We start from the raw sequence: 27,437 nt of genomic DNA, 5'->3' as shown, positions 1-27,437 counted from the left end.
TTGCCAGGAACTCATGACTTTTTGAGGTATCCCAACTTGGCGACTAATTACCAAATTAGTGACGTTGGCTGGCCGCATTTCCTCACGACGCTCTGCCATATCAAAATCAGTCTACCTCCTTCAGAACTCATCAAATTTACCATCTGAGAGACAACTACTATGGAGGGCCTTTTCGAGGAGTTCCGCAATGCCTACAAGGCCAGATCTGGATATGCTCTTGCACAAACTCTCCAACCATTCAGTCCCATCAACCAACCCGGCAAACTCCGTTCCATCTGGCTCAGTACCAACAGCCAAGAAGTGAAGAACGACGTTAAACACATGCTTGTCGGCCGGTCATCAGGACCTAAGAAGTTCAAGCTTGACTACGAGGAGACGAATGGCTGGGTGGAAGTCTACTCGGCGTATTGGAAGGCTATTGGTGAGCTTCTTAAGGCAGAGGGTGACTCCAGTGCTGGAGGTAGGGTGAGCTCGCATACAATAGCATACCGCTTATTCTTCCTGGCGTGGAGCTGACTAACACCGATTACAGTCATCGTCATGGACAAAGGTGTATGAGGCTTGGAAAGAGCTCACTACCGCCCTCATTCGTGGTTATACAAACCACGGATTCGAAGCCTGGACGATTCCTTGTCTTTACACTGCTGGAAAGCACTTGCGACTTTTCGCCATCAGCTCAGATGAGGAACGCAACAACAGTGGCGCTGGCGCTAACGCCATGGAGTTGGGCGACGACTTCGATCCAGACTTGGAGAAGCAGAAACAACTCCGTGACTGTGAACAGCAGCTAAAGCGTATCTTTACCCTCTGCTTGAGCGACAGGTATTTTGAGCCGAAGCCAGCACACCGACAACTGAGTTAACAATTCACAGAGCTCCTCTAGAAGACTCAAGAAAATGGGCCATTTACTACGTTATCAATCTTCTCTTCAAGACATACTTCAAGCTTAACTCTGCCAGTCTTAGCCGGACGATTCTCAAGGCATTGTCGACGAATCGCGGAGACATGCCTCCCCTAGAGGCCTTCCCCAAGTCACAAAGGGTAACCTTCAAGTTCTACGAGGGTGTGCTTTTCTTCCTGGAAGAGAACTATGTGGAGGTATGTAAAACACTTATGAGCGACTTGAGGGCCGGCTTCTTACAATAACCAGGCCGAAAAGCATCTTACTGAGGCGTGGTCTTTGTGTCACAAGGACGCCAAAAGCAACCAAGAGCAAGTCATCCCGAATCCTACCTCGGTCAACCACTAATACCCAGCATAGGCGAATTCTCACCTACCTTATCCCCTGTCACCTACTCACAACACACACGCTCCCAAGCAGCAAACTCTTGGAACCGTTTCCCCGCCTGCAGAAGCTCTTCCTACCCCTGTCTCGCTGCATTCGCAAGGGAGATCTCCGCAACTTCGACCTGGCCCTCCAAGAAGGGGAGGAAGAGTTCGTTCGCCGTCGCATCTACCTCACCCTCGAGCGTGGTCGCGATATCGCCCTCCGCAATCTACTGAGGAAGGTCTTCATCGCCGGCGGCTTCGAAGAAGCAAAGGAACCCAGCGCAGCGCCAATCCGTCGGACCAGAGTCCCTGTCGCCGAGTTCACGGCCGCTATCAGCCTCGGAAGTCAGGAGTCTGTCGATCCCGATGAGGTCGAGTGTTTGCTGGCCAACATGATTTACAAGGTGCGTGGTATCATTTATTTCCCGTTTCGTGCAGTACGCCTTGCATTGAAAGGTGGCAGCCTGCGAGTCCGCAGCATGCACACGTCGTTTCGGTGAGCCAAAGTGGGAAAAGGACTCCTGGATTCCCACGCGCGTCTGTCTGCCTTCTGTTCCATTTTATATCAGTCGTCATTAGACGGATGCCTTTTAGGCAGCATGTCACACGGGTAGACGATGTGTGCCCCAGGCAACAACCAACGATAATGGCAATCTTTCTTGGCAGATAATCGTTCGTTTCATTGGTTGCTGAGTTACTAACGTGGTCATATGTAGAACCTCATGAAGGGCTACATCGCCCGAGAGCGCGGCATCGTTGTCCTGTCCAAGAACGGGGCTTTCCCCGGAACAGGGGTGTAGTCGACATGAATGGCGTGGTGGTGTGGGGATGTAGCAGGCGAGGGTTTCGCGGCATCAGGCTATACCAGCCAAAGCTCAAACGTATCTTTTAAATATCATTTCCACGCTATTGCTGTGTAAAGCGGCGACATGTTACCTCCCTTCATGTACCTCATCCAACATGGGAGGGTCGCCTCGGCGGGGTGGGGACACGCATAAGAGCATGCATCTTAGATCACTGCTAGTGGAGGGCAAACCTGTGAATAGTCCAAAAAAATAAAAGTCTATCTGAACTCCGTTCGCTCGGTCGGGAATTGATTTAGCGATAAGGCCGTTGGAATATGACACCGTCTCCTCATATATGAGTCGTAATGGCAACACTCTCCACCGCCAGAGTCGCAATATGTAGCACACGCCAGAGCCAAGTCACAACAGTAAGTCATGCTCGCAGCCAGTGCATCCGTAGGACTCAACAACCCCGCTCGCCGTGAATTTGGGATGTGATGACAGGTGCCCGTCACCGTAAACTCACATTCTGTCCGCTCTAAATTTCCCAAGAAGGCAACTCGATAGCTCATTTCTTTTCGGGCCATGAGAAAAAAAAAAAAAAAAAAAGGCCCGCGACGGATGAGCTCCCCGGAGACCAAGCCATAGAAAAAGGAGAGACGAGTGGCACCCTCCTTCGGCCAACATTCCAAACGAACCCAACCAGTCGGACTTCGCAGCCCTGTCGTGACTAACGTCTCACCAAGACGGCCAGGGCAGGGGTTTATCAAAGTGCTTGCATCCGTAGCGGCCGGTAGCAGGTTAGCGGGGTATGGGTAGTATTGTCTCTCGCCAAATAGCTGGCTGGAGGTCAGTAATGTTGACTTGATCATCATCGTATGAGTCACATTGCGCAAGGTAGATTTAACTAGGTTCGTGGCAACTGAGCAAACACGGCGACGCTAGGGTGGAAACTATGGAGGCGGACCAGGAACCGAAGGACTAGGGTGGACACAGAGGTAGGCAGGGGTGAAAGGGAGGAGGAAGGCGGGAAGGAGGCGTTGCGTTGGTTCGCCATTGTTTTTCGGTGTGAGGTGCGCTGCCTGGGGCATTCACGCCAATTCACGGTGGCATCTGAGGAGTGGGAACCGAGATGCTGGGTCGTCTGCCAATTTCAGGAATGCTGGGAACGGGGCGAGTGGGAATGAAGCGACGATACGACAGGTTCGTTCTATTGGGAATAGCCTCGTTTCTCAAATTTTCATTGCGATCTTACGAATAGCTTCACTCAGTTATACTAGAAAAATCACATCAACTCCGGTTGAATTACGACGTAAAGCGAGTGTGAAGAATGATAATTTTACAGTGGTTGTTCTCGTGCAGTACGCAATCTGGCACATTCCCTCTGCCTTCTACGCTCTAATAATGACAAAAAGTCGCGGCCACGTTCCGGACTGGCCTCCATATCGGCCGTTCTCTGGAGGTACCTGCCTTGAAAAAATATTGAAAGGAAAAAGAAGAAACCGAATCTTTCTCGTAACATGTTCTCAGAGTCTCTTCTTCTAGGGGAGTGTCCTCAACTTCTGGAGAGATAATAATGTAATTGTACAAGGATTTCTCATGAGAAGTAAAAAAAGAAGCAGAAAACACTGCAGGTCAAGAGACAAACAAAGGGTAAGAAAAAAAATAAAAACCGAAAATTCGCCCGACAACGCCGGGAGCATACCCTCCAGTCGGGACTTCCAACGCCTGATGTTTATGGTGTTTTAATATTTTGCGAATCCAAAAGCTTTCCTGCCAGTATCGTAATGTCGATGAAAAAGGGTTGCAGAAGAATATGATTGCGTAGGAACGTCAGGTCATTAATTTGAGGCGGGTATTGGTTAGTATTGAATGAGATGAGAAAGCGGTCGCAGATTATGAGGTTTGTGGTAGATGGCCTAGATAGGACGTCCGCCGCGAGGCGTACGAGGAGAGTTCCTTGAGCCGACGTCAGCGATGTAATGCCTGGTGGATCTGGCGAGGCAACTTACACGGTCGAGATGTCATCGACGTGGTTGCAAAGAGCGACAAAGAGGTCAAAAAACAGCTGAGTGCCGCCGTTGTACATCTCCAACTGCATGGTGCCACTCCGCTTGAAGGTGCTTCGGCTGCGGATGATGAGGGCGAGGTAGTGCGCCCGCAGCTTGGAGTCGGTATCAGGCGTGTTAGCATAGGCATACCTAGCAGACGCCAGGATGGTGCTGCATTGAATGCCGGATTCTATGGCAACATGTTAGTATATCATTCGAGACAAGAGGATGCGAATGAAGACTTACGAAGACCCTGTTTTCTGAGTGAAACTCTTTTCAGCTCATCGAGCCCGTACTTCTCAGCAGCACAGTAGATGACCGTATCTTTGAGCAGATCACCGTCAACGCCGTGATGATACACAGTCGACTCGATTCCTTTGCCGTCCTCGCTCGGCCGTTCAATCTCCCATGAATTACGCCTTTTGTTGTGTACCAGTCGTGGATAGTAATCACCCTTGTAGAGGTACTCGAGCACCGACGAGAAGATCTCTGGTTCTTCATCAGGCAGAGCGATGCGTCTTGCTGGTGAGGAGGAGGAGGACGGTGAGCCGACGGTGTAGTTGCCTCCCCTAAGGGCGGCTTGAAAGAAGGGTGATGCGCAAAGAACGTCCTCATGGGCAGCGAAGAGACGCTGTTCGGTGCCCACTACAAGAGTTACGATCGCGGAGGTGAGGTTGCTGGGAAAGTTGCATGTTAGTGTGTCAGATTCACAACGAGTGAATTAGATAGTGTAATATAAAATGAAACTTACTTTCCCATCTCGGTATCTTGCGTCGTGGTGCTGGAGGATGTAGCCGTTGTCGGCCGTCGACTATGGCGGGAATCATGACGATGTTTGGAAATGCCGCTGGACTTTGATGCCTTATGGCTCTTGGTGAAACTCTTTTGTTGCGGGGGTTCAAAGCGTCTGCTGAACATTGTGGTGATGGATGACCGGTCGGGTTTTCAGCGAAGAAAAAATGCGAAAATAATAATAATACTGCTACAACCCAGATTGCGTTGAATAGCGATCGGAAGGTTCAAAATGATGGAAAAGATGGACGAAATGGTTGTTGCATCGACTTCTATTGAAAAATTGTTGACCTACCTAAGGCACCTGCGAGAGAGAGAAAAAAAAAAAGAGTCCAGGAAATTTCTGATAGAATGGGGAGCAATATTCTATATATACAGCCTGCTAACTACCTTGCACGGGCCCAGGATCTCCTACAAGGCCTTGCTGCTTTTCGACACTGGTGAGAATGGTAGTCATTGGACGCGTCGGCACCCCCTGAGCGCGACGGCCGTACCACACGTCGGATGAGCGAGGTCACATGATTACAAGCAGGGATGTAGCTGGTTGCCTCCAATTTTTTGGCCGGGGCACTGGCCAACACTGGCGGGCAGTGCAACACAGGCGGGCCATAGAGCAAGCCATTCCGCAGGGATAAATTGGTGGTACTGCACACCAACGAGTCAGAGGGTCCGGTTGATCATGGCTAGTCTCAGGGGCTAAGGTGCTCAACTCTGGATATTAGGTAGACTCCCGGCGGATTTACATGCAGGTATACTTCTCGCCGAGAGATATGGACTGCCGAGCATGCGCAACAACTCCGAGAAGCTGCCTGAAAAAAGGTCCACGTTAACGCTGCGAGGGAGTCCAAGCTCCCCTATTACTATCCTGGAAGAAGAAATGTTAGAAGCAAACACTTGCCCCTGCTTTAATTTCGTTGCAAAAGAGGCAAATTGTTCATGAAAAGGCTTGAAATAGCCGTGTTCTTTCACGGTCTCAACTCGTAGTGTCAAATATCTAACCGAGACCATAATGGGTATTCAAAGGGCCCTCAAATATTCCTCTTCTAGCACGGAAGCTCGGGCTTTAGCGGACAGCTCTGGAGAATGTGCCATATGGTGCACATCGTTTCATGGATGGCAACATTGGCCAACCAAGGTTCCTTACGAATTAGCAGCTGGTAAAAAGGTCTATGGCAAATTGGTCAGCCCCCTTACCATCGTCTATCCCACTGGTTTTGCTGCCACCAACGGGGAAGATGTCCCTAGCTTCCCCGGCATCCTGGACGCGAACAAATTCGAGCGCTGAGGCTTCACCTTGCCAATCACGCTTTCTTCCTCTGGGATGACTAAACACATTGTTATGCTCAAGACTTCACTTGATGTCATTTCTAGAATCACAATTGAGCTGCAACCTGCTCAATCGTTTCGGCAACAGCTTTCCGTCCCTCTAGCAAGATGATGGCATTGTTATGGAATGCCCCATTGACCGTCTTCTTTTCAACCGCCAGCCCGACCTCCTCACAGCGCTGGACAAGCTTAGCGCCATGCTCGGCCGGCACTAGCTCATCCCTACCAGCTTCCACTATCGTGACCCGAGGCTTCTCGTGGTCCGAACCACCAGGATGCTTTTTGGCAATTGCAGTGATGTTCGCCAAACTATCCAGGTGATTCCGCAGGAAAGGCCATAGATGCCGGTATGGCACCCATTTCTGGGGATATAACACCTCAATCATGGCCTTTATGGACGTGAACGGCGTCTCAAGAATCAGCCACTTAAGCGGCACTTTGGGCAGAAACCCTTCGTAGGCGGCGAGGTTGGTGGCTACCCCAGCGCCGATACTCTGACCCCAGATCACCAGTCCCGGCGCGGGCAGTGGCTGGCACTGCTGCTGCCTATGCCTGACCTCGTCTTCATGCGCCTCCTCTATCCAGCGTTGAGCCGCCTGGGCATCCAAATTGATGCCTTTCTCGGAGGGGCGACCCCTCGACGTCCAGTACCCGCGGTAGCTCAGGCACACCATAGTGTATCGCGCGGGCCGCTTGGTTCGCTGCAGTGTCTTGAGGACCCATGACAGATCCGGCAATCGTGGGGGAAGGGATGAGGCGTTTCCTATTACCAATCGTGAGCTGTTGAAAGTGGAAGGCCATCTAGACGCCCATAGAGAGCAATGCGGGACGGGGCAGACCCTGAAAGTAGAGGATGTAGATGGACGGTATTGTAAGGACTTGGTCAGACGTGGCCTTCTCGACACCAGTAGATTCAACCGAGGCCACGCATAGAGCCAGATCCTTCCCGTCGGCAGCCCGAACCCTTTTTTCCTCCCACTGCACGCCCCAGCACTGCTTCGCGTAATCCTCTATACGTTCGCGGCGCGCGTTAGGCGGGAGTCCTGGCATGTAAATGATCTTGTTCTGGAAGACGACCATCATGAAACACTTCCATGTCCATAGGGCGATCAAAAGACCGCAAAAGTATAGAGGTGGCAACAGTAGCGCTTCAGCGTGCAATTGCCTCTTGTGGGTGGTGACACCGAGGAGTGGTAGCAGCGGCATCGGCGTAGACGTGGCTCGCCATATTGAAGCAACGGGCAGCGTGCGCATACGGCGAGGACGGCGCAGGAGCTGCCCAATGGAGGAGGCGCGGATAGCATGCATCACGAATGGTTGTAAGACATGGAGGCGTGTATCGGCCGTGGGGTGTCGGTGATGATGGTGTTGGAAGGCCCTGGGACGGCGGAAAGAGGGATGACGGAAGATCCGATTGCATGCGCAAGCGCATGGGCGAATAGCTAGCTAGCAGCAGTCAATTGGGGCAAGAAAACTTGCAAATCAGGTGTTCTCGTGGCCTGGGAGTCAATGGCACGGCAAGCATGTGTTCAAAGACGACTGGACTCATTCAATGCAGGCAGTATGCAGCCAGTTTTGTCTGGGGAACATGAGGCGAGGCAACGTGGGCAGCAATGAAGACGGCTCGGATGTATGAAGGCCGCAGGATTCCAGCCCAATCTCGTGTCGTCTGCGTTCGTCGACTGCAGCGCCGTTAATTTTTTTTATGGAAAATTGAAGGGTCGTTTTGGGGGATTTACGTTACTGTACGGCGTAATTCCGTCATTTGGAGCATGGCTTTAGGAAATGATATAGCGACGAAGCACATGCCGAGACAGCGCTGAACCATTGTGACGGCACACGCCGTCTTTGTGGTACGGGTTCTAACGGAATGGGTAGCCGCTGTACGGAAGACCTGAGCGACCCTTGTGGGCGACCCCGCCTTCAGATACCTTACGTTTCCCTTCAATGACAGCACCTAAGTCTCTAATTCCACAGCGTGATTCTCGCTCAGGAGATCCATTGGGACGTCATACTCTAGCGCCAAACGTCCCTCGTGGATCTGGGACTAGTCCGCCAATCCAGTGCTCCCAAAGCTTGCCAGTGTTCCGGACCATCACAGAACAGGTTCCACCAGCCATCCCATCCCCCGTCACTTCTCACCTTACCTCACTTGTTAGCCCCTCAGTCACAGTGCGGTCAGTCAGTAATACCACATGCGTGTGTTGTCCCAGCTAGATGGGCGGGCGAGCATAATAAATAAATCAAAAGACCCAGGAACAGAGCCAAACACAACAAACGCCCGCTAATTAAACAATATCAAATCCCCTTTCATATCCTGGTATGCGACACGAGATTCTGGTCGTTTTGTAAACAACAACCCCTCCTTCACGACCTGTCGACCTCCGGGTTGTTTTTTTTTTTTTTTTTGCCCATCTTCCCATCTCCCATTCCCAACCCCGCTTAGCCACCCGCTGAGAAATCACTACTACTGTCATCACCGCTCATTTTTGTCTCCCCATTTTAAAACCAAACGGCCGAGATCTCTTTCCATTGCCATACCGAAACCACAACCACAGGAATCCTGCGACCGGCACAGTTCTCCATCATGACCGGCCCCGTCGACCCCAAGACCCCCACCGAACATTCCCCGAGACAGTCGCCGCGCATCGAACTTCCCGAGGAAGAAGGCTCCCCGGGCCACGATGGCCAGACCAGCCCGGGCATGAGAAATAGCAAAGGATGGGATGGAAAACTCAGAGTCCAGCGGACCGCCGTCCTCGCCAACCCTGAGGTGCTGTCGGACCCGGAGTCTGACGACGAGAATGTCATCGCAGGCGAGGAACTCCCCGCTGATGAAGGTAAGCCAAAACTTTCCCCCAGGCCGATCAAGCCAGAAGGAAAGAAGCAGAAAAACTGACACAGCACTTTAAACAGACCTCCTTGACGGCGAGGACGTCGATACAGACGAGCTCATTGTCTCCCACGCCCGCGTTGCTTCCATCCCCGCCCTCCACCTCGAGCGCTTCACAAAGGTTGTCCGCCTCTGCCTCCGTCAGAACAGCATCCAGGAAATCGACGGCCTCTCCGCCCTCGCCTCCACCCTCGAGGACCTCGACTTCTACGACAACCTCATCTCCCACATTCGGGGGTTGGAGGACCTAACCAACCTCACCAGCCTCGACCTTAGCTTCAACAAGATCAAGCACATCAAGCGTGTGAATCACCTGACGAAATTGAAGGAAATCTTCCTGGTTGCCAACAAAATCAGCACCATCGAGAATCTCGAAGGTCTCGACAACCTCACTAGCCTCGAGCTCGGCTCCAACCGCATTCGCGTCCTGCAGAATCTCGACTCCCTCAAGAAGCTCGAGGAGCTCTGGGTCGCCAAGAACAAAATCACCGAGCTCACTGGCCTGGGAGGACTGTCCAACCTCAAGATTCTCAGTATCCAGTCCAACCGCATCCGTGACTTGGCCCCGTTGAATCAGGTGCCCAGCCTCGAGGAGCTGTATATTTCTCACAACGCCCTGACATCGCTGGCCGGCATCGAGCAGAACGAGAAGCTGCGCGTGCTCGACATCTCCAACAACGCCGTTGCAAGCGTCAAGGGTCTGAAGCCGCTGAAGAACCTGGAGGAGTTCTGGGCGAGCTACAACCAGATCTCCGACTTTAACGAGGTCGAGAAGGAGTTGAGAGATAAGGAGCACTTGACCACCGTTTACTTTGAGGGCAACCCGCTGCAGCTTAGAGGGCCGGCCGTGTACCGCAACAAGGTCCGCCTGGCGCTGCCCCAGCTATCCCAGATCGACGCAAGTAAGTTACATTGCGCAGCGCAGCGAACTCATTGATGAAAAACCCTCCCTTGCTAACAATTCATCACAGCCTTTGTCAAGGCATAGTGGCTTAGTTCACCCTGTAGCATGAAAACTTACGAGGCCGGCATGGCGTTATACAAAGGCGTTTGATTAGAGAAATCTGGGAAGGGAGGGGTGACAACAGAGGACACAATGAACACATCGGGGCCTTTTTTTTTCTTTTCTTTTTTTTTTTCTTGCACGAGATACCTCTTTTCTGAGCACACACTCCACGACCCATCATGTATTGTGAGCATGGAGAGAAGCATTTTTCAAGGGCGGGCGGCTATTCTGGCATTGGACAAAGAAGAAAGAAAAAAAGACAAATTCACAGTGCATGATGAGGACAACACGTTGTCTTGGTCATGGCTTTTGGTTGTATTGTAACGGCAGATCACAGTCATGCCGAAGGGAGATGAGCATCTAGATACAATCGACGCACAGTGTACGCGGTTCGAGATTCATCAAACATTTCTCCCTTGCACACCGCCCTTTGTGGGCCATTAACAGGCCATTTCCATGGGCGGGCGCTGATACTGTTCCAGGAACGCTAAAGAAGATGGGGGATCAGACAGCAGGTTATATGCCGACCACTTAGGCGAAGATCCAGAGCTTCTCGGTGGGGAAGTACTAGTTGAGCTGTTAGCTAAAAGTTCTGCTTCTGCAAGACAGCAAGGTAAGGGATTAGAAACTCACGTTTGCGGGCTGGTTGAAGCGGGTCTTGCGGTCGAGGGAGCTGATCTTGTTGATGTCGGCCTGGTCAAGGTCGAAGCTGAGGCAGTCGAGGTTCTGGGCGAGAATCTCCTTGCGGCTGGTCTTGGGGATGACGGCAAGGCCGCGCTGGGTAGCCCAGCGAAGAAGAACCTGGGAGTTGGTCTTGTTGTACTTCTTGGCGATCTCAGAGATGGTGGGCTCCTCGAAGAGGGGAACGAAGTCGGTGGCGTGCTCCATGTTGAACTCCTTGAAGGAGGCAGGGCCGAAGGAGGAGTAGGCAGTGACAGCAATGCCCTCGTTGGCGGCCAGCTTGATCAGGTCAGGCTGGACAAGGTAGGGGTGGTGCTCGATCTGGAGGGTGGCGGGAGGGATCTTGGCGTAGCGGAGGAGGTCGTAGAGGAGCTGGCCCTGGAAGTTGGAGACACCGATGCTCTTGGAGAGACCGCTGGCAACGAGGCTCTCCATGGCGGTCCAGGTCTCCTGGATGGAGGCCTTGGAGGGGCGGATCTCGGACTTGCCGTCGTAGTGCCAGCCGGGAGGGTATCTGACGGAGGGGTCGACGTACTCGAGAGCGACGGGGAAGTGGATGAGGTAGAGGTCGAAGTAGTCAATGCCCCAGTCAGCGAGCTGCTTGCGGACGATGGGCTCTACGCGGTCGCCATCGTGGAAGGTGTTCCAGAGCTTGGAGACGATGAAGAGCTCCTCACGCTTGACGAGGCCCTCCTTGATGGCGCGGGCAACACCCTGACCGCACTCGACTTCATTGCCGTAGTCTGAAAGAAAAATGCGTCATTAGGACCGAATCATTAAGAGTGCCGCAATTGAGTTTGAGCATGAAAGCACCCCAAATTCAAATCGGGTGATGTCAGGGGAAGGCAGGGGGTGCGCTCATGGTGTAAGTGAGTGAGTGAGGAAAGGAAGGGGGTGTGAATTGATGTGGGGTTACAGGGGGGTGTATTTGCGGAGAGCTTTCCGCTGAAATTGCATCCACCATGGGAAATCAGTGGTCTGTAGAAATTCGCACCGACCATTCATGGTGGGGTAAGGAGGGGTAATTCAGGCTTCCAGAAGTCGTGGAGGGGAGAACCAAGCATGCCACCACGACGGGCCATAGACCGCTGGCAACGCGTTTCTCAACACGTTTTGTTGCGCTCAATTCCTTTTTTCTTGACCGAATTGCGGCAGTCAATGGCTCGATGGCTGGAAGTCTGCCTGTCCCCCAGTTCTCCTCATTTCTCCTTGAAAACGCGACGGAGTGAAATAGTCTGCAAACTTGACTTACCGCAAGCGCCGTCAAACAGACGGTAGCCGGCCTTGATGGCCTCGTAGACGGTGTCGGAGGCGATGGCATTGTCAACCTTCCACAGACCGAAGCCCACTTGGGGCATGTCGAAACCGCTGTTCAGCTTAATGTTGGGGACGGCCATTGTGACGGGTGCCTTTCTGGATAAGATAAAAGAAGATAGGGGTATCAAATGGTACAATAGACCGCAGAAAGATTTGAGAGACGAGAAGAGGAGGAGAGAAGGAAGGGGGGGAAAAAGGGTATGCGAGAATGAAGGAGGCAGGCAAACACATATTTATAACCCACGCATGTTAAGGTATCCCTCCATGGTTGCTAGGCAAATTAACCAGATGGGCAAGAGGATGGAAAGACTTAGATCGTACGGTTAGCTAGAGCTACACCTTCCGGCCTCCCCTGTATCAACAACTCCGACCCTCACCCCGCCCGCATTCAGATTCAAACAGCCTGTGGTTCCGTCACCGTACAGCTCTGGCGCTGCATCAAGGGTATGAGAGGCTGGTGGCGGAGGAAGGGGTCGCTGGGAAAAAAAAGGTCAACACACAGATCACTAGCTCACCCCGAGTTAACCAACCCAACCAGTCAGGGAGAAGCCGGAGTAGTCCCAGAACTGTGACATGTTCACCAAGAGGAGCCGATTGGCATGGATAAATTATCAACGGGCAGTAGTACAGGAGCTCAGTACCGAAGCAGGGACGGCCAACTCGGGGGAAAGAGACGGGGTGGCCGCTGCAGAATAGGACACGCCTATTTGTGCGTTTAAATCAGCCTGTGACTTTCGGGAGGACCCATGGAAAAGACCAGACTTGGGAATGAAATTCTGGGGTTCACACTTCCCGCCGCCTCGCAGCCATTGGAACCCTGACGAAGGTTGGCCACAAGCTAAGGCAAGGTCAGAAGTAACGAAGTGCGCATGATTGACCTAAGAACTTTCTGAAGTTGTTGGCAAGCAACATACAGTTTGCCTGCAGTGATTGGCGGCGGCGGCTTTGGGGGGCTGCCACTGGCTGCCCTGCGCCGTGCTCTTGCTGCAAAAAGGTCTTGTGCCCCTCTCGTCAAGCGCGCAAAAGACTGCTTGGGATCTTTTTCTTTCCTTGTCCCCCCAATGTGGTGGGAATCTAGACGTGGGGTAGCAACTTTGACACAGGCTACCTGTCAGATGCTCGCATCTACCAGGAAACGTTTTGATGTAAGCTGCCCAACTCTTTCTCTTTTTTTTCCCCCTCTTCCACGCGTATCCGCACTGATATGGTCTGGCCTTTCGGTCACCTTCGCTCTTTCTTTTGTTAGCTCCGCTAAAGACAGTCTTAGTGGAGAATGATTTCGCCGAGACCCGATTTAAATCGCATTTAGCCTAAATGCTATTCGGCGCGGCTAATTGGCTTCTTCTCTGCCGTCACCAACCCTTCCTTGAAGAACAACACCCGTTGAGACCAGCACGATAAATTCTGCATCAACGCGTGTTTTTCTAGAATAAGCAGCATCCAAAAGACGTAATCCCACGGCTTGGCTTCTGATGAGATTACCCATTACCCTTATCATGCACGTCAGATCTTTAGATCGCACGCGCAACCCACTGCCAGTTAGCAACCTACTAGTAGACCAACGAAGACGCCACCTGCTCACTTGCGCGGAATGTCGCTCGTCTTGACTACGAGTACTCCGTATCACAGCGTATTTACCGGAGCCATTCGTATCCACGTGGGTGGGCGTGTGAATCCCCACTGGAGCTGAACTCCATTTGCATTTCAGCCGGGTGGGCCTGACCATCGGCGTGCTCCAATTTAGCACTGCACGTCTTCCGTTCTTCCTTACCGTTGCATCGAGTCCGAAGGATCGCCAAGCGGTGATGACAAAGGTTTCGACGACTTGAGAAGTGAGCTAGCATGATGTTTGATTTTGTCTTGCTCTTCTCTCTGGCCAATGATGAAACACCTGGCTTCTTTATGCGGCTATTAACTCGGTCAATCATTCGTCCCTTGTCCCCTATTCAACTTGAAAGCATTTGTTATGGCAAAGACTATTTATTGTGTTGACTCGCAGAACATGGCATAACAATGCAACGACTCCAGCCAGGTATTGACATCTTACACAAAAGACTCAAACAACCAACAATGCCACTTTTTGAAAGTCGGACGCTCAAAAACAGGTCATGGGCAAATCATGGGCATTGTCTTTCCTGTTCGTCTTAAAATAACACCATCATTGCCTCGTCTCCTTTGTATAGTATCTGTCAAAATGTCATAAAACATCTTATAAATGATACATAACTAGTTGATAGCTTTCGAAATGAAAATCATGAACCACAGCTCTCAGCAAACAAACCATCATATTTTGAACATTGACGCAGACCCCAACATGAACGCAGATCAATTCAGACCCATGGCACCTCGGGTGCCGCACATTTGCTCCTGTCAAGCGGCGGACGAAACCGCAGAACAACACCGAGCACGCCTCAGACACTCAATAGCGCATCGTATGGCCACAATGAGGGGAGATGGGGTGATGGGAAACTATGGCGATCTCATTCCAGTAGCGCAGGGCGAGAACCAAGGCCCCTACCAACCCGAAGACCAATTGAAGACCCCGTATGCAGGGGACAAGTTCGTCGACAACAGACGACAGGCGGTAGCAGCAAACAATTATGGCCAAGGAACCGCCTCCAAGGGCTATGGCATTTCGCTAAAGAAGATCTTAGCCGCGGGCGGTTACGGGATCGCTGCCCTGGTCCAGCACAAGAGCGACCGCAACGTTAAGACAGAATGCGTGATGAAGGTGGAACGGGCCAAACACGCCGCCCACGGCTCACTGGTGCAGGAAGAAAAGGCTCTCTTAGTAAGTTCTCCCATGCCACCACCCAATACAGTCTGCTAACTCAGCCATACAAGAAATACAAGGGTGCCAAGCATATCTTGCAAATTCTTGACATCACACAGGAAATCAAGGCCAAAAGAGACGAAGACAACGCAAATAAATACAAATACAAAGCGAGATCATCTTTCGAGGAACAGGACAAGAAATGGGACATTGCCAAACAGCGGGCGCGCAATTTCATTCTTACCGAGTACGCCGCTCACGGCAGCCTGCATTCATGGCTCAACAAGGCCAGTCGCAGCAAGAAACCCTGGCCAAACAAGGCTCTTTGGATGTTGTTCAAATGCCGTGAGTGAACCCCAAGTAGAAAGTCATGAAGTCTTGCTAACCTGAACCTCAGTTGTCTCTGGACTCGTTGGCATGGGTTATCCACCAAAAGAACATCATAAGGCTACCCACCCCGAATGGGACTCCAACGAGCCCATTGATGAATACATCCCCCGTCAGGATCTGCCCCCGCAGCAGACGGTGCACTTTGATCTCGATCCTCAGAACAGTAAGTCGCTTTGTATATCATGACGATGGCTTTTCAAAGCTAACATGGCACTAGTTCTCGCTGACAGGGATAAGGAGCATGGCGATTTTCCCATTTTCAAGGTAGCGTTGTCTACGACCCTGGATGATGGGTATGAATGCTGACAATGCCAGATCGCCGACTTTGGCAACGTTCAATTCTTCAGCGAGGCTGCAACTAATCCCCGACATTTTACGTAAGTTGTTCTCTTCCCCCCTCCTCGGAGTCTTGGTTAACTAACATGAATTGCACAGAAAAGAACTTTTCTGGAAGTCTCGGGTCAGGGGAAAGAAGTGGTTTTACATGCCAGTAAGTAACAAACACACGTCCACTGACTTCGATTACTGACGCAAGTAGGAGCAATTCACCCGTGATTGGGATGTTATGGGAGACTGGGGAGATGATGGGCCTAACAAATTCGTCGCCCTCGACGGGAGCAAGCCAAGAGTTGCTGGCAACTACGGAATGCACTCCAACGTCTACCAGATCGGAGTCATCGTAAGCGCAACACCCACCCACCTCCTTCTTTGAGTATTTGGCTTTTTAAACTAACTCATCATAGATGTGGTGCGCCATAACCCGCTGCTCATTCAACCCCCCGGTAAGAGCCATCCGCGTCAACGGCGTCGACACCTACGGCGCCGCCCTCCAGTCCGAACGGTTTAGTGATATCGATTCGCAACTCAGGGATGTAGTACAGCTATGCATGGCACACGAACCCTCCCAGCGTCCGAACCTAGCCAACCTCGTCAAGCGAATCAGCGACCGCCTCTCCTCCGTCGACCTCGAGTCGGACGAAGAAATCATGCAGTGGGCGCGAGATTTCTTCAATTCGCCCCGCGTCGACGGCGACGAGCCGGACGTGGAAGGGGACGCGGGTCAAAAGCGGGGCCGGCCTCCTAGCGACCTTGCCGAAGACAGAATCCGGTACTCCCCGCGGCGGAGGCTCGAGCAACCTCTGGCGGGCTTCCCACCGCCGCTCCCGCAGCAGCCACAAATGACTCTGGACCAGGCGGCGCGCGGCGGCGGCGGCGGCGGCATGTACGAGTTCCAGACTCGTCTCGACTCGACCGCCTATCTCGAGCCCAGGCCGCACCGACAGCCGCCACGGGAGATGGTCTTTGACGCCTCCCGCAACATGGAGCCCGTAGGCGCACCCCGGTATCCCGCGTCAACGATGGGCGCTTTCCCTCCGCCGAACGGCTTCGCGGCGCCGCCGCTGCCGGACCTCGGGTACCTCCACACCGGGGCCCATCTGATGCAGCACCAGCACCAGCACCAGCACCAGCAGCAGAATCAGTATTATCACGGAAATGACTTTATGGCACAGGGGTACGTGCCGCAGTTACACTTTCAGGCACAGCAACAGCTACCTCAGCAACAGCCTCCGGGCATGTGGTTTCCAGGATATCAACAGCCGCAGCAGCAGTTTGACGGCGCAAACCTGTTTAACCACCAGGGCTTCCAGGGCCAGGCACAACAGTTCCAACAGTATCAGCCGAATCCGCCAGGTTTGAACTTCTACCCGGAGGAAGGCGACGCTGAAAATATGCAGTTTTTCGATCCGTCTCACCACGCGCAGCCACGGTGATTTTTTATCTCGGGAATGTATGTGAAAAGCCGTGGCCAACCCACGCTCTCGAAAAAAGTGAAGAATGGGAGTTTTGGAAGTTTTAAAAGACGTGGATTAGAAGGATTTATGTATGAGTGATATAGACGAGTTGGCGTTACGTTGCATCGATCACGGAGTTTGACTGTCGCAGTGGGTTCATATAGATAGAAGGCGAGACGGCCGGCCACGCACGCAGCCGCATTTCCATACTAATCTAGACACGCAAACATGATTTCATGAGGATACATAGAATATAGGGTATCATTCTTAGTATATATAAATATAGTATACAGATGCTATGTCCATGACTTCATAACTTAATCATCCATTCTCCTCCTCTCTAACAAAAGAAAAATTTCATCATATATAACAGACACTTCATACAGTCTCACCACACACACACATACGCACCACTCGCGGCGCGTTATAAACTATCAGAGGCCAAAGTTGACATACCGGCATTCGCACTGCCCATCGCCAGCAGCAACTTTGAACTCGTTACCGTCGTTGTCCTTGCAATTCGGGCCGCCCCTCTTGAGCTGCAGGATTTCGACCTCGCCAGGCCAGACCGACCACTTGGAGGGATCCGGAACTGCCGTGGCGTTTCCGGCAGCGACGCCGATGGTCGCGGTATCGTTGTCGCTGTTCCTCCGCGTCCAAAGCGTCGCCTGAAAAGTGGTGTCGTTGAATGTGCACGTCGAGGATTTGTTGTTGGGGGCGATGGTTTCAGACGGCACGACGGTCTTGGGCATGGAGAATTTGAAGACCAGACGCTCGTCGTACGAGTTCGCGTCGAGCAGGTTCATGCTCACGTTGGAGAACTGCGGGGCGGAAGGGCTCGCCGGCGAGGAGATTTGGTAGGAGTATGAGTTTTTGGGCATGATTGTCCAGAAGAAGGTGGCGAAGGAGCGGTTTCTGGAGCCGGAGGACGAGGCGTTGGCGTACGTCACGTCTGGGTAGCAGCTCCATGTTGAGGTTTTGGAGGTGCAGCCCGTGCTGGATGCTTGGAGGGCGGTGTTGAAGGAAAAGGAGCCCGCTGGGAAGAGGTTGGAAAGGGCTGGGGTGCCAGAGGGCGTTGGTGAGGTGCTGTTTGATGTTAGTTTCCGGTACCAATCCAAGTAAGGAAGAAAGGGAATGAGACGCACTTTTGCTTCCATGTGCTGGCCGTCAGACCGACGGCCAGGCCCACAATGAGAGAGACAGCGATGACGATGACGACAGTAATGCGGTACCGTTTTCTCCGGCGGAGGGCCCGCGCATTCGCCCTGGCCTTCTCCTGAGTGGCCGCCGACCTGGCGGGCATGGTTACGGGAAAGTTTGGAGAGCTGTTCTTGTTGTAGTAAGAGTTTCGGGGGGATGAGTTGCTCGAGCTGGGGTTGCTGCCGGCGAAGCTGCTGCCGCCGCTGACACTGCGCAGGCTGGGCGCCCGTACACTCTGAACACTGCGTGTGCTGCGAACGCTGCGAACGCTGTGAATGCTGTGAATGCTGTGGAGGCTCTCACGGGAAGAGTTGCGGGAGTGAGAGTACGGGGGGTAAGACGGGTGCGCGTATATGGGCCGCGATGTGGGCGACCGGCCGTATGCCCTTGGCTTCTTTGGGTTGAATCTTGGCGGCGACGGGGGTAAAGTTGCTGCCGGAGGTACTGTGATGGGTGTGACGGACTCGTCTTCGGCGATGACAGGCATGCGACCTGCCATCAACATGGCGTTACGGCTTGAGGCTGGTGAGAGGGGGGCCTTGGGCATCTTGCTCTGGGCTTCAGAGATAACAACAGCCTCTAGTATGTGCGTGACCGTCCCTCTTTGGTGATGTGCAAGTACGGCTGTACTGGGTGACGATGAATCTCTTTACGTCGATTGTCTACGCAAACAGGCAGAATGGGCGATGTATGGAGATGTCGAATGTCATTACCTCCTATCTCAAAGCAACTCTATTCAAACCGGATAGAGTAAAAGCTGTAGTGGTAACAAAAGTAAAAGAGATAGTGAACCACGACGACAGACAAAACGGAACAGACCGTTCTTGTAACTCTCGGACAAAATAGAGTTAACACAAACGTCTGTGGCTCAACTTGGCCGTGATGCTGGAGTTTGCAAGGGACTCAATGTCTCTCGAGCTGGGTCGAAGATCCTTGAAGACTTGATATAATACGCAGGGGACGCCAACGGGTTCGATGGGATGCACGACATTTAGTGGGATCAACAACTGTTTGTTTTTCAAGGAGCTCACGACTCGGCTCTAGTCACCCAAGAACAAAGGAAACAGAGAGACGGGGACTCGCGGCGGCGATGGACGAAGAAAATTGGGTAAAGACAGACAAAGACAAGTGGGGGAGAAGGCGAGGGAGAGCAAAGGAGCGTCCGTTTCATGGCCCTTGTCTACTCGGAAACACACTGATTGAAGCTTCTGCGCCGCAATGTGAACCGCTTTTGGCTGCTGCCGATGAACGACTTCATCTAGAACCTGAGAGAACGGTTAGTCTGCAGTTGCCAGATGGGGCGCCCGGAGGCTGAGCCTTCTGGTAAGTAGGGCAGTGTCGACATATGGCCTGCTGGCTGTATACGGCTGGGCTCTGGCGCTTGCCAGCCTGGAGCTTCCTTTCTGAGGATAAAAGCACGACCCAGATGCAACTTTTGAAGCATCAACGAGAGGAGGCGCTTCATTCCGGGCAGGGATCAATCTGCAACTGGGATTGTTGATGTTCCTCATTTGATGTTCGTCAGGTGTAGACTCCGCAGCAAGGGTAGTCGGACTGTCATCAACAGCCCGGCGCTAGCACCAGATGAGAGACCAGGAATCAAAGAGACTGGCAAAATTATTCCAACTAAGCAGGACGGGTGAAAACCGGACACCAAAAGCGAACAATGAAAGAGGTTGATGTCGGGGTAAAAGTCGGAGCTGCGCGGCCCAGCAAATAGTTTATGTGATAGCGGTGGCTTCACGGAGGCCGTCATTGGTCGATCGGGTAAGTAGTGAGACACTACTAACTGCTTTTGAGAATGAACGACAGGGAACGACTAAGGAACTACTGGGTGGCGACGCCTCGAGTCTAGGATAGTGGGGACCATCGGCCTGCGAAGTTTGTAGTCGGGAGTCGGTATGTTGCAGAGTGGAACAGCGGACTGAAGGCTTTTTTGTTTAAGGAATATGACATGCTAGGTAAGGGCTCGCGGCTACTTGGTAAGGAAGCTAAACGGTGGGCGCCAGTATGTCGTAGGGGCTATCAACGGCAGTAGGAGCCAATGGATCACCCATAAAGATGACCTGCTTGACGAACGATAAACAATGCGGCGGCGGGGTAGTGTCTGCAAATGCGTATAGGTACTGGGGCTACTGGCGTCGCGGATTCATGAACAGATGTTGTGGTGCATGCCATGTTTCTTCTACATAATGCGTATAGTCTCATCCCCACATGCCAAGTGTATTCTTTAATTGTACAGCAGTAGTGTCCAAACGAGTCTTCCACTCTAGGCATCGCCTTGCACCTCCTTTCCCTTTCCCTTGAGGCTGTCGCTCTCGCTCTCTGCATATGAAGGCGGGTCCAGAGATTCGCCGCCGGCAACCCACACACGGGATAGCTCATCCTCGATCTCCTGCCGCCTTGCCTTCCACGTCTCCACCTGCTCGAGTCTCTCTCGGAGATCTTGCAGCTCCTTCTCTACCTGCATCTTCTCTCTCTCCGTTCCGATCCTTTCAAACTCCCACTCGTCGCCCCGCTCGCCCATGCCGAGGATAAGGTTATAGGTGTGGTACTTCTTGAGAGAGGCGCGCGTGGAGATAGTAATGAGTGCTTTTCAATGTTAATAAAACCGTGACGCTGCTGAAAGGGGCCACACTTACTGATGCCCTTCTCCTTGCATGTCTCATACAACAAGCCTTCGACGTCTTGGGACACAGCACTGGTGCCCTCGTCGACGATGGCGTACTGAGGCTCGTGGTACAAAACACGGGCAAAGCCCATGCGCTGCTTCTCACCACCGCTGAGAACATCCTTCCACTCCTTGCGGGTATCCCAACCACCCTCGCGGTCAGGGAGGTAGCCAAGGCGAGCCTCGTCCAGAATGCGCTTCAGATCATCCTCTGACTTCCTCTTCTCGCGCATGTCATGGTGTCCGTCGGGGTAGATGACTTGGTCACGCAAGGTACCGATGCTGAGGTACGGCCGTTGCGGCAGGAACATAATACCGTCCTGTCCGATGTCCTTGGGGCGACTGACGAGTCCACGGTAAACCGGCCACAATCCAGCGAGAACGCGTGCAATAGCTGTTTTTCCGACACCGTTGGGTCCGGAGATCTAGGCGTGTTAGTTACGGCCCTAGAGCATCAACCAAGGTTAGCTTACCAAAAGGTGCTCTCCTCTCCTCACAACCATCGAGAGAGACTCCATCAACTCCTCACCACCATTGGGCCAGAGGGCCGGAGCAACAATCGGGACATTCTCGAATCGAACACCGTCGAAGCCCTTCTGGATCGTACCCTGGACGTCCGAGAGGGAGTGCAACTCGCTTGGCTGGCCACGAAGGTAGTAGGCGTTGGCATGAACCCTGTGGAGTGTCGAGATGAGAGTATAAACTCGGCTGGTGTAGCCAGCCAGTTCTGAAAGGTCCTTGATGGAGTACATCATTCTACCGCCAGCATCCGCCAGCGACAACATGAGGCGCTTGTTGGTAATGAACTCCTTCATACGACCACGCTCTCTGTGGCCCTTGCCAGCGGTCTCGGCCAACTCTGCCGCACCGCCGAGGCCACCCCACGCGGGAAGGAAGACGGGCAACGACGACAGCAGGTAGCCGTACGCACTCCAGCTGTACTTGAGGATGAAGTCCTCGAGCATGTTATATCGAATCTTGAGCATGTAGATGCCCTCCATCCAGTTTTTGAGCGACTTGAATTCCTTGTTCAAGAATTGCTTCTCCATATCGGCACCTCCATAGAAAGCAATCTCCTCGGCGTTCGCAATCAAACGGGCGTGTAAGCTTCTAAAGTCACCCTCCTTGCGTCCCTCCACAGCCTTGAGCTTGCCAAATGGAGGGGACAGCCGACGCAGGATACTTGCTGTCAAGAAGTAGTTGCTCAGCAGACCTGTCAGAGCTAGCGGGCCGAGCGATCGGAACAGCTGGTAGTTGAATACGCAAAGATCGACAAACGGCTTGCCGAGCGACGAGTACAGATTCGCTGCGGCGGCACAGAAGAGCGTCAGATCTTGCGTGATGAACTGGTCGGCGCCCTGTCCGACACCGCCGTCCAAGTTGGACAGTTTGTAATAGTTGAGGCTGTCGTTTAGGTAGAGGTCGTGGATGTACCGAGTAAGCCTTGTTCGGAAAGCGATGGAGACCTTGGATTCGAGGAACTTGATCATCGCGTTCGTGTAGGAGGCGAAGCCACCAAGACCACACCACTGCAATGATGATTAGAAGACGTTTAGACAATGGGTGTACCCTAACCGCTTACCTTGACCAATCCCCAAAGAAACTTCTTTCCCTGCCCGGCAACCAAGTCTCTTACAATCTCACCATCGAGCCGGGCGACGACGAGGGACAGGTAAGTTCGAAGCATCAGGAATACGCCATGACTCAGGAGAAGGCCGGCCTCTTTACTCGACCACCTCGGAATCATGATGCTCATCAAACTTAGGAACTGGTGCAGAAAGGCCAGGTTCAAACCAGGCTTCGTCTGTGCCGATGGGACAGTGCCGTCGCCGAGCCCGGACACCCGCGGCGGGTTCAAGAACAGCCTACGATGCGCCTCGAAGGTCAAAGGCTTAGTGGTCTGGATGACAACTTTGGAAGTGCCATCCTTGTAGGGGACATATATTGTGCGGGAGCCATCTTTATTGTGCAGCCACGAATTGGTGCGGACGAGCTTGCGGCCCTGCTCCCGCTCCTCGCGCCGACGCCTCCACCATCTCCTCCCGCCGGCGGCGCTGAGCACAATGGACGCGGCGAGAGCAAGGACGGCAAGCTGGCGGGTTGTGCGGGAGGTATTTCGGAGGCGGGTGCGGATGAGTGTCGAGTACTTGTCGAAGAAGGCGGCGATGGCCTCCTCAGCGGCCGATTGGCGGAGGGTGGATTGTTCGGCCATTGCGGCGGATAAAGGATACGGTGGTGTTGATTACGGTTGTGTCGGTAGTCGTGGGATCGAGTCGCGCAGGCTCGCCGCGGATGGGGGATGACGCTACGAATGCGTAGCCATCACAGGACGAGGGATGTATGCGACGGTGTGGGATGTGTGATGGGATTGCTCTGCCGCTCCGGGATAAGGAAAAAGAGAAGAGAGTGTGGATGTTTTGTTGTTATTTTGTGTGTGGCGCTTCGGCGACGGACTTTCCTAGCCTTGCAAGAAAGTGCGTGTGTGTGCGATCGATGGTCGGGCCAGGCACGTGGTCGCAATGGCAGGCTGAGTCGCTGGTGGTGGTTTTGGGAGGAGAACAGATGGGCTTTGGCTTTGGGGGGGTTGTTTGCTCTCTCACTCTGGCTCGTGATCCATTACGACATGTGAATGCCGGGTGGCAGTGGAGTTCCGAGGCACTGCCAGTAACACCCGAACCGGTGGATAACTTGGGGAAAGCTGGTGCTTTGGGTCTCTTTTTGCTAGGCGCCTCTCCACTGCAGAAAGGCGGCCAAGGGGGTGACCCCCTTAGAGTGAGAGCCGAGAGCTGTTCCGGCCGTGTGAGTGGCTGGTTTCGGACGGCAATGACGCTAACCCGCCAGGATCTGGGGAGAGCCTGAACCTGAACGAACGACATCCGGCAAACGACGGATACCAGATGACAAAACCCCAGAATCAGATGTGGGGGCGGCGGTGCGCAGTCACATGATGGATGTTTGACGACTGAAGACGTTTTGAGGACGCACGCTGACATTAAACTTCATGTTTGTTTTCTAAGGAGTTTCTCGAGGAGTTTCTAGAGAAGTAATTGTCTTTGTAAATGTGCACGCTGTGTCTTCACTGAGTGGAGTGGACCGACCTAGAGTGCCCTAATAATCTTCAGTGTTAAAAAAACATAATCACTAGCAGCGCTCTTTGGCACTTAGGCAGGTCTTGGAGGACGGAGTTACCGATCAGACACAGAAACTTTTTTTTTTTTTTTTTTTTTTTTGGCGCAGAATGAACACTGAATTATATCCACTTTAATAAGTGATTGTTACAGCTCAAACTTCATCATAGACGACCCGCATCACTGACAAAGCCATGTTCTAGAAACCCTCGACTCCTGTTTCTTATCGTGTCTCTTCTGACGTGAAACGATCTTGGTTCTCGTTCGTCAAAATGTCCGCTCATGTATGCCCGTCAGAGAAGACACTGTGGATCTGCAAACCTGTCGTTCGGATTAGACAAGCTGAGTCTAGGGGTCTAGGACTTTATCCACAATGACCGCCCTCTGTTTCAATCCCCATTAAAATAATGAATCATAGTGTTGGCTTTCATCACCAACTACAGTCATATGCTCTGAGAAAAACGGCAACAGGCATCCGTTATTTGCCTCTTCGCAAGTCATACCGAAAATCTGACAACTCGTCATGGTCAATCCGCGGCGGCGGTTCAGGCTGCATGCATCACAGCCGCACCCGTGGGTTGCGACCCCGGCCCCAACGAAAGTAAGCAGCCTTCCTCGCGCGGGCCTGCTTGGCCACGGCCACAATAGTGGCCCAGCTTACCTGCGCTCCTTAAAAAAAAAAAAAAAAAACAGTCAAAAGTCCTTTGCGACGCGAAGACATCGTGTGTTTGTCGCAAAGACGACATATCACTGCCGCTACTGCTGCTCCTTCTTTATAAGAGTCGCCATGCCGCAACCGCCTAGGTGTAGGTCACTCTCATATGCTCGGATTCAGCTACTTGAACAACGAGATACACTACATGCGTGGGTTTCTTGACCATGGATTCGGATCCCACTTCATATCAGCTGCAGGCTTCATCGTACGCATCAGAGGAGGAGGATGCCGAGATCGCCCAGCAGATATGGGCGCTGTATAAGTCCGGCGCACCATTATGGACCAGAGAGCAGCTCATAGACGCCGAGATACAGCTGCATCAGACAACGCCGGATGTGGTGATGGACGGCATCGACGGGAACAAGTACCGCGTTCCACGCGGCGGATGGCTCTCTGATGACTCTACGTGAGTGCGCATGCTACAGCGCTGACAGGATGGTATATACTAACTAGAATCTCGACAGGGACGAGTATCTCGCGCTCTCCTTCATGCCTATTCAGGTCTTGGTCAGAGGATTGCGATCGCCTGACCGCGGGCGAGAACTGTCGTCGGCCTTTTGCACAATCCAGATATGCTGCGTGGGCCGTGATCCCAAGCGGCCACCGCCATCTCCAGATGACACCGCCGTCATTGAGGAGAAATGGGCACGCTATCAGCAGGCATGGGTCGCAAGTGATGCATGTCGTTATCTCGTAGCGGTATTATCCGCAGCTCCCATTTCTAAACAGGTGTACAAAGTTGTATGCTTCGGTCTAGGAGACCTCGACGTCGAAAACAACCACTTGCAATCTCGGTCGTATTTCCAACACGCAGCCGCCCTGACAATGGCCGAGGTCATGAAGCGCCGCAGTGGTCGCGAGATACCATGCTACACCCAAGAGCCCGATTACACGCACATCTCGAGACGATTCCTCCAGAACCACGACTTCACGGTCCTCGACGGCGTTAAGGGGTTCCTCGAGGTCGACGACACGACGCTCGTCTTCACCTGCTCGCCCAACGTGCCGGTCAAGCAAATCGTGGCCGAGCTGGCCAGGCCGGCCATCATCGTCTGGGACGCCGACAAAATGCGGCTGCGCAGGGAGGCGCGTGGCGAGGCGGAAGCGCAGGTCGACGGATTCGGCCAAGGCTCTGAGACACTGAGGTACGTTTCACATCTCCCCTAGCCCCTTCTCAAAACGCCAGGAAACTGAGGAGTTGAGGGGGTGGTGGTTCAGTCTCTGGACCACTGATCCAGACTCACCGCGGGTGCGTGCCATGCTACGAGGCGGATACACCACGTCCCTTTTCGCTGAAGATTTGGACAATTTCGGCCACCTCGAGATACATGTCAAGAACGGCTGATATCGAGACACGGAAAATACCGCCGCCACCGCCGCCGCCGCCGTGTGTATGTATGCTTATTAATGGCTAAGCTCAATGTTGCTAGGTCAGGGGGGGGGGGTTGGCCTTTCTGTGAGAAACTCTCAAACTGACTTTGGATTGTTTTTTGGCTTGGCGGGAGCAACCGTGGATTTAGCTACAGGCAGGGCGGGCGAGAAGCTTTTTTTGGCAAAGACAGATGGCGGTGAAGCTGAGCGCGAACTGGACTAGGCGGAAAAGGATAATAAGTAGGAGGGCTGGCTGACAGGCGTTAATGACGGAGAAGTGTTGTGGTGGTCACGATATCATTGCATGACTAGGCGCTTTTCATAAACGGGGGGCGGGGGATGGTAGAATGGTATAATGAAAAGATAAAACATATTGATCACGGTCGACGGGAGGCAAATGATTGTGATAAAACTGCATTCTTCCCTCTTGGTTTTCCCCCCTTTGTTCATCCCAGAATGACCGGAAGTTTTGAGGAGTCGCGGACGTCACGGGAGGCTCAGTTCGACATCCGGCCGGCCGGCTCCGATCCTTGTGCGGGTAGGGGACAGTGTAAAGAGGTCGGAGGATGTGAAAATGTGATACAGGCACATACGCAGGAACCAGAAAAGGCTTGCATCTGCTGAGGGATTACACAACGTCTGCGTGGCTTGTGGCCGGTCTGCCAGTCTCAGCCGCCAGCCGCTCAGGGCCATGGAACGATGACGGGGTGAACAAGAATAAAATAAAAACAAAAAGTAAATAAATAAGAACGTAAGACTTGGCTCTAGGGGGTTTGCAGGTTCTCCTCCTTTTTCCCAACGGTGATCAACGGCGCCCATGTGTTCTTCATGACTGATTATCATTCCACTCGAGGAACGGTTCTTGCCAAAAAATAAAATAAAAATAAAATAAAAATTGCAAAATAAATGCAATATGGCTTCGGCGGTACGTATTTCGACCAAGGTTGTCTGATCATCAAATCCAGCTACTACTATGCTCGGACACTTAATTCTTTTTTTTCTTTTTTTTTTTATCATTTGTTTCTAACTGGGTGCTGGGGAGGAGGGAAAGTGGGAAGCCCAATCAAAAATATGGAAATGAGAACCCCGCAAAAAGCACTGCTGCTCATGCACTGGCACGGCAAGCACCCCACACAACACCACCCATCACTACCACCTACGACTAGTATGTACAACAACCGCAGAGCTCAGTTAACGAGCCCTCGCGTCCCCGTAGATTTGAACTGTTGACGTAGCGTTGTTGCGCTTCTGTCGTCCAATGTCCTGCTCGATGTCT

At 52.7% G+C, this 27,437-nt stretch overlaps 9 protein-coding genes across 9 annotated transcripts; 4 read left to right on the top strand and 5 right to left on the bottom strand.

Moving 5' to 3' along the window:
• Positions 1-159: 159 nt before the first annotated feature.
• CTRU02_209790 (Protein CSN12-like protein) lies at positions 160-2,069 on the top strand (the record flags this gene model as incomplete). Its single annotated transcript, XM_036720608.1, has 6 exons — positions 160-465; positions 533-822; positions 873-1,098; positions 1,151-1,233; positions 1,262-1,673; positions 1,986-2,069. The coding sequence occupies 6 exons, from the start codon at positions 160-162 to the stop codon at positions 2,067-2,069; spliced, it is 1,401 nt and encodes a 466-aa protein (XP_036587448.1).
• Positions 2,070-3,973: 1,904 nt separating this feature from the next.
• CTRU02_209789 (uncharacterized protein) lies at positions 3,974-5,023 on the bottom strand (the record flags this gene model as incomplete). The annotated part of the gene is made up of 4 exons (XM_036720607.1): positions 3,974-4,013; positions 4,067-4,295; positions 4,352-4,782; positions 4,857-5,023. The coding sequence occupies 4 exons, from the start codon at positions 5,021-5,023 to the stop codon at positions 3,974-3,976; spliced, it is 867 nt and encodes a 288-aa protein (XP_036587447.1).
• A 1,247-nt stretch (positions 5,024-6,270) lies between these two features.
• CTRU02_209788 (Protein ABHD13) lies at positions 6,271-7,531 on the bottom strand (the record flags this gene model as incomplete). Its single annotated transcript, XM_036720606.1, has 2 exons — positions 6,271-6,986; positions 7,063-7,531. The coding sequence occupies 2 exons, from the start codon at positions 7,529-7,531 to the stop codon at positions 6,271-6,273; spliced, it is 1,185 nt and encodes a 394-aa protein (XP_036587446.1).
• Positions 7,532-8,810: 1,279 nt separating this feature from the next.
• Positions 8,811-10,053, top strand: CTRU02_209787 (protein phosphatase pp1 regulatory subunit; the record flags this gene model as incomplete). The annotated part of the gene is made up of 2 exons (XM_070205336.1): positions 8,811-9,084; positions 9,140-10,053. The coding sequence occupies 2 exons, from the start codon at positions 8,811-8,813 to the stop codon at positions 10,051-10,053; spliced, it is 1,188 nt and encodes a 395-aa protein (XP_070060984.1).
• A 600-nt stretch (positions 10,054-10,653) lies between these two features.
• Positions 10,654-12,200, bottom strand: CTRU02_209786 (xylose reductase (aldo/keto reductase); the record flags this gene model as incomplete). Its single annotated transcript, XM_036720604.1, has 3 exons — positions 10,654-10,689; positions 10,756-11,546; positions 12,056-12,200. The coding sequence occupies 3 exons, from the start codon at positions 12,198-12,200 to the stop codon at positions 10,654-10,656; spliced, it is 972 nt and encodes a 323-aa protein (XP_036587444.1).
• Positions 12,201-14,365: 2,165 nt separating this feature from the next.
• Positions 14,366-17,055, top strand: CTRU02_209785 (uncharacterized protein; the record flags this gene model as incomplete). The annotated part of the gene is made up of 8 exons (XM_036720603.2): positions 14,366-14,911; positions 14,965-15,238; positions 15,291-15,446; positions 15,501-15,547; positions 15,599-15,660; positions 15,719-15,773; positions 15,822-15,962; positions 16,027-17,055. 8 exons carry the CDS (start codon positions 14,366-14,368, stop codon positions 17,053-17,055), a joined length of 2,310 nt encoding a protein of 769 aa, XP_036587443.2.
• A 455-nt stretch (positions 17,056-17,510) lies between these two features.
• On the bottom strand, positions 17,511-18,823 carry CTRU02_209784 (tat pathway signal sequence; the record flags this gene model as incomplete). Its single annotated transcript, XM_036720602.1, has 2 exons — positions 17,511-18,162; positions 18,222-18,823. 2 exons carry the CDS (start codon positions 18,821-18,823, stop codon positions 17,511-17,513), a joined length of 1,254 nt encoding a protein of 417 aa, XP_036587442.1.
• Positions 18,824-20,545: 1,722 nt separating this feature from the next.
• Positions 20,546-23,159, bottom strand: CTRU02_209783 (peroxisomal abc transporter; the record flags this gene model as incomplete). Its single annotated transcript, XM_036720601.1, has 4 exons — positions 20,546-20,868; positions 20,919-21,372; positions 21,421-22,476; positions 22,530-23,159. 4 exons carry the CDS (start codon positions 23,157-23,159, stop codon positions 20,546-20,548), a joined length of 2,463 nt encoding a protein of 820 aa, XP_036587441.1.
• A 2,456-nt stretch (positions 23,160-25,615) lies between these two features.
• Positions 25,616-25,957, top strand: CTRU02_209782 (uncharacterized protein; the record flags this gene model as incomplete). The annotated part of the gene is made up of 1 exon (XM_036720600.1): positions 25,616-25,957. The coding sequence occupies one exon, from the start codon at positions 25,616-25,618 to the stop codon at positions 25,955-25,957; it is 342 nt and encodes a 113-aa protein (XP_036587440.1).
• Between the last annotated feature and the right edge of the window lie 1,480 nt (positions 25,958-27,437).

The sequence above is a fragment of the Colletotrichum truncatum genome (genome assembly GCF_014235925.2).
Source record: "Colletotrichum truncatum strain CMES1059 chromosome Unknown Contig_0006, whole genome shotgun sequence".
NCBI lineage: Eukaryota > Fungi > Ascomycota > Sordariomycetes > Glomerellales > Glomerellaceae > Colletotrichum > Colletotrichum truncatum.
This window is presented reverse-complemented; position numbering and strand designations above follow the sequence as displayed.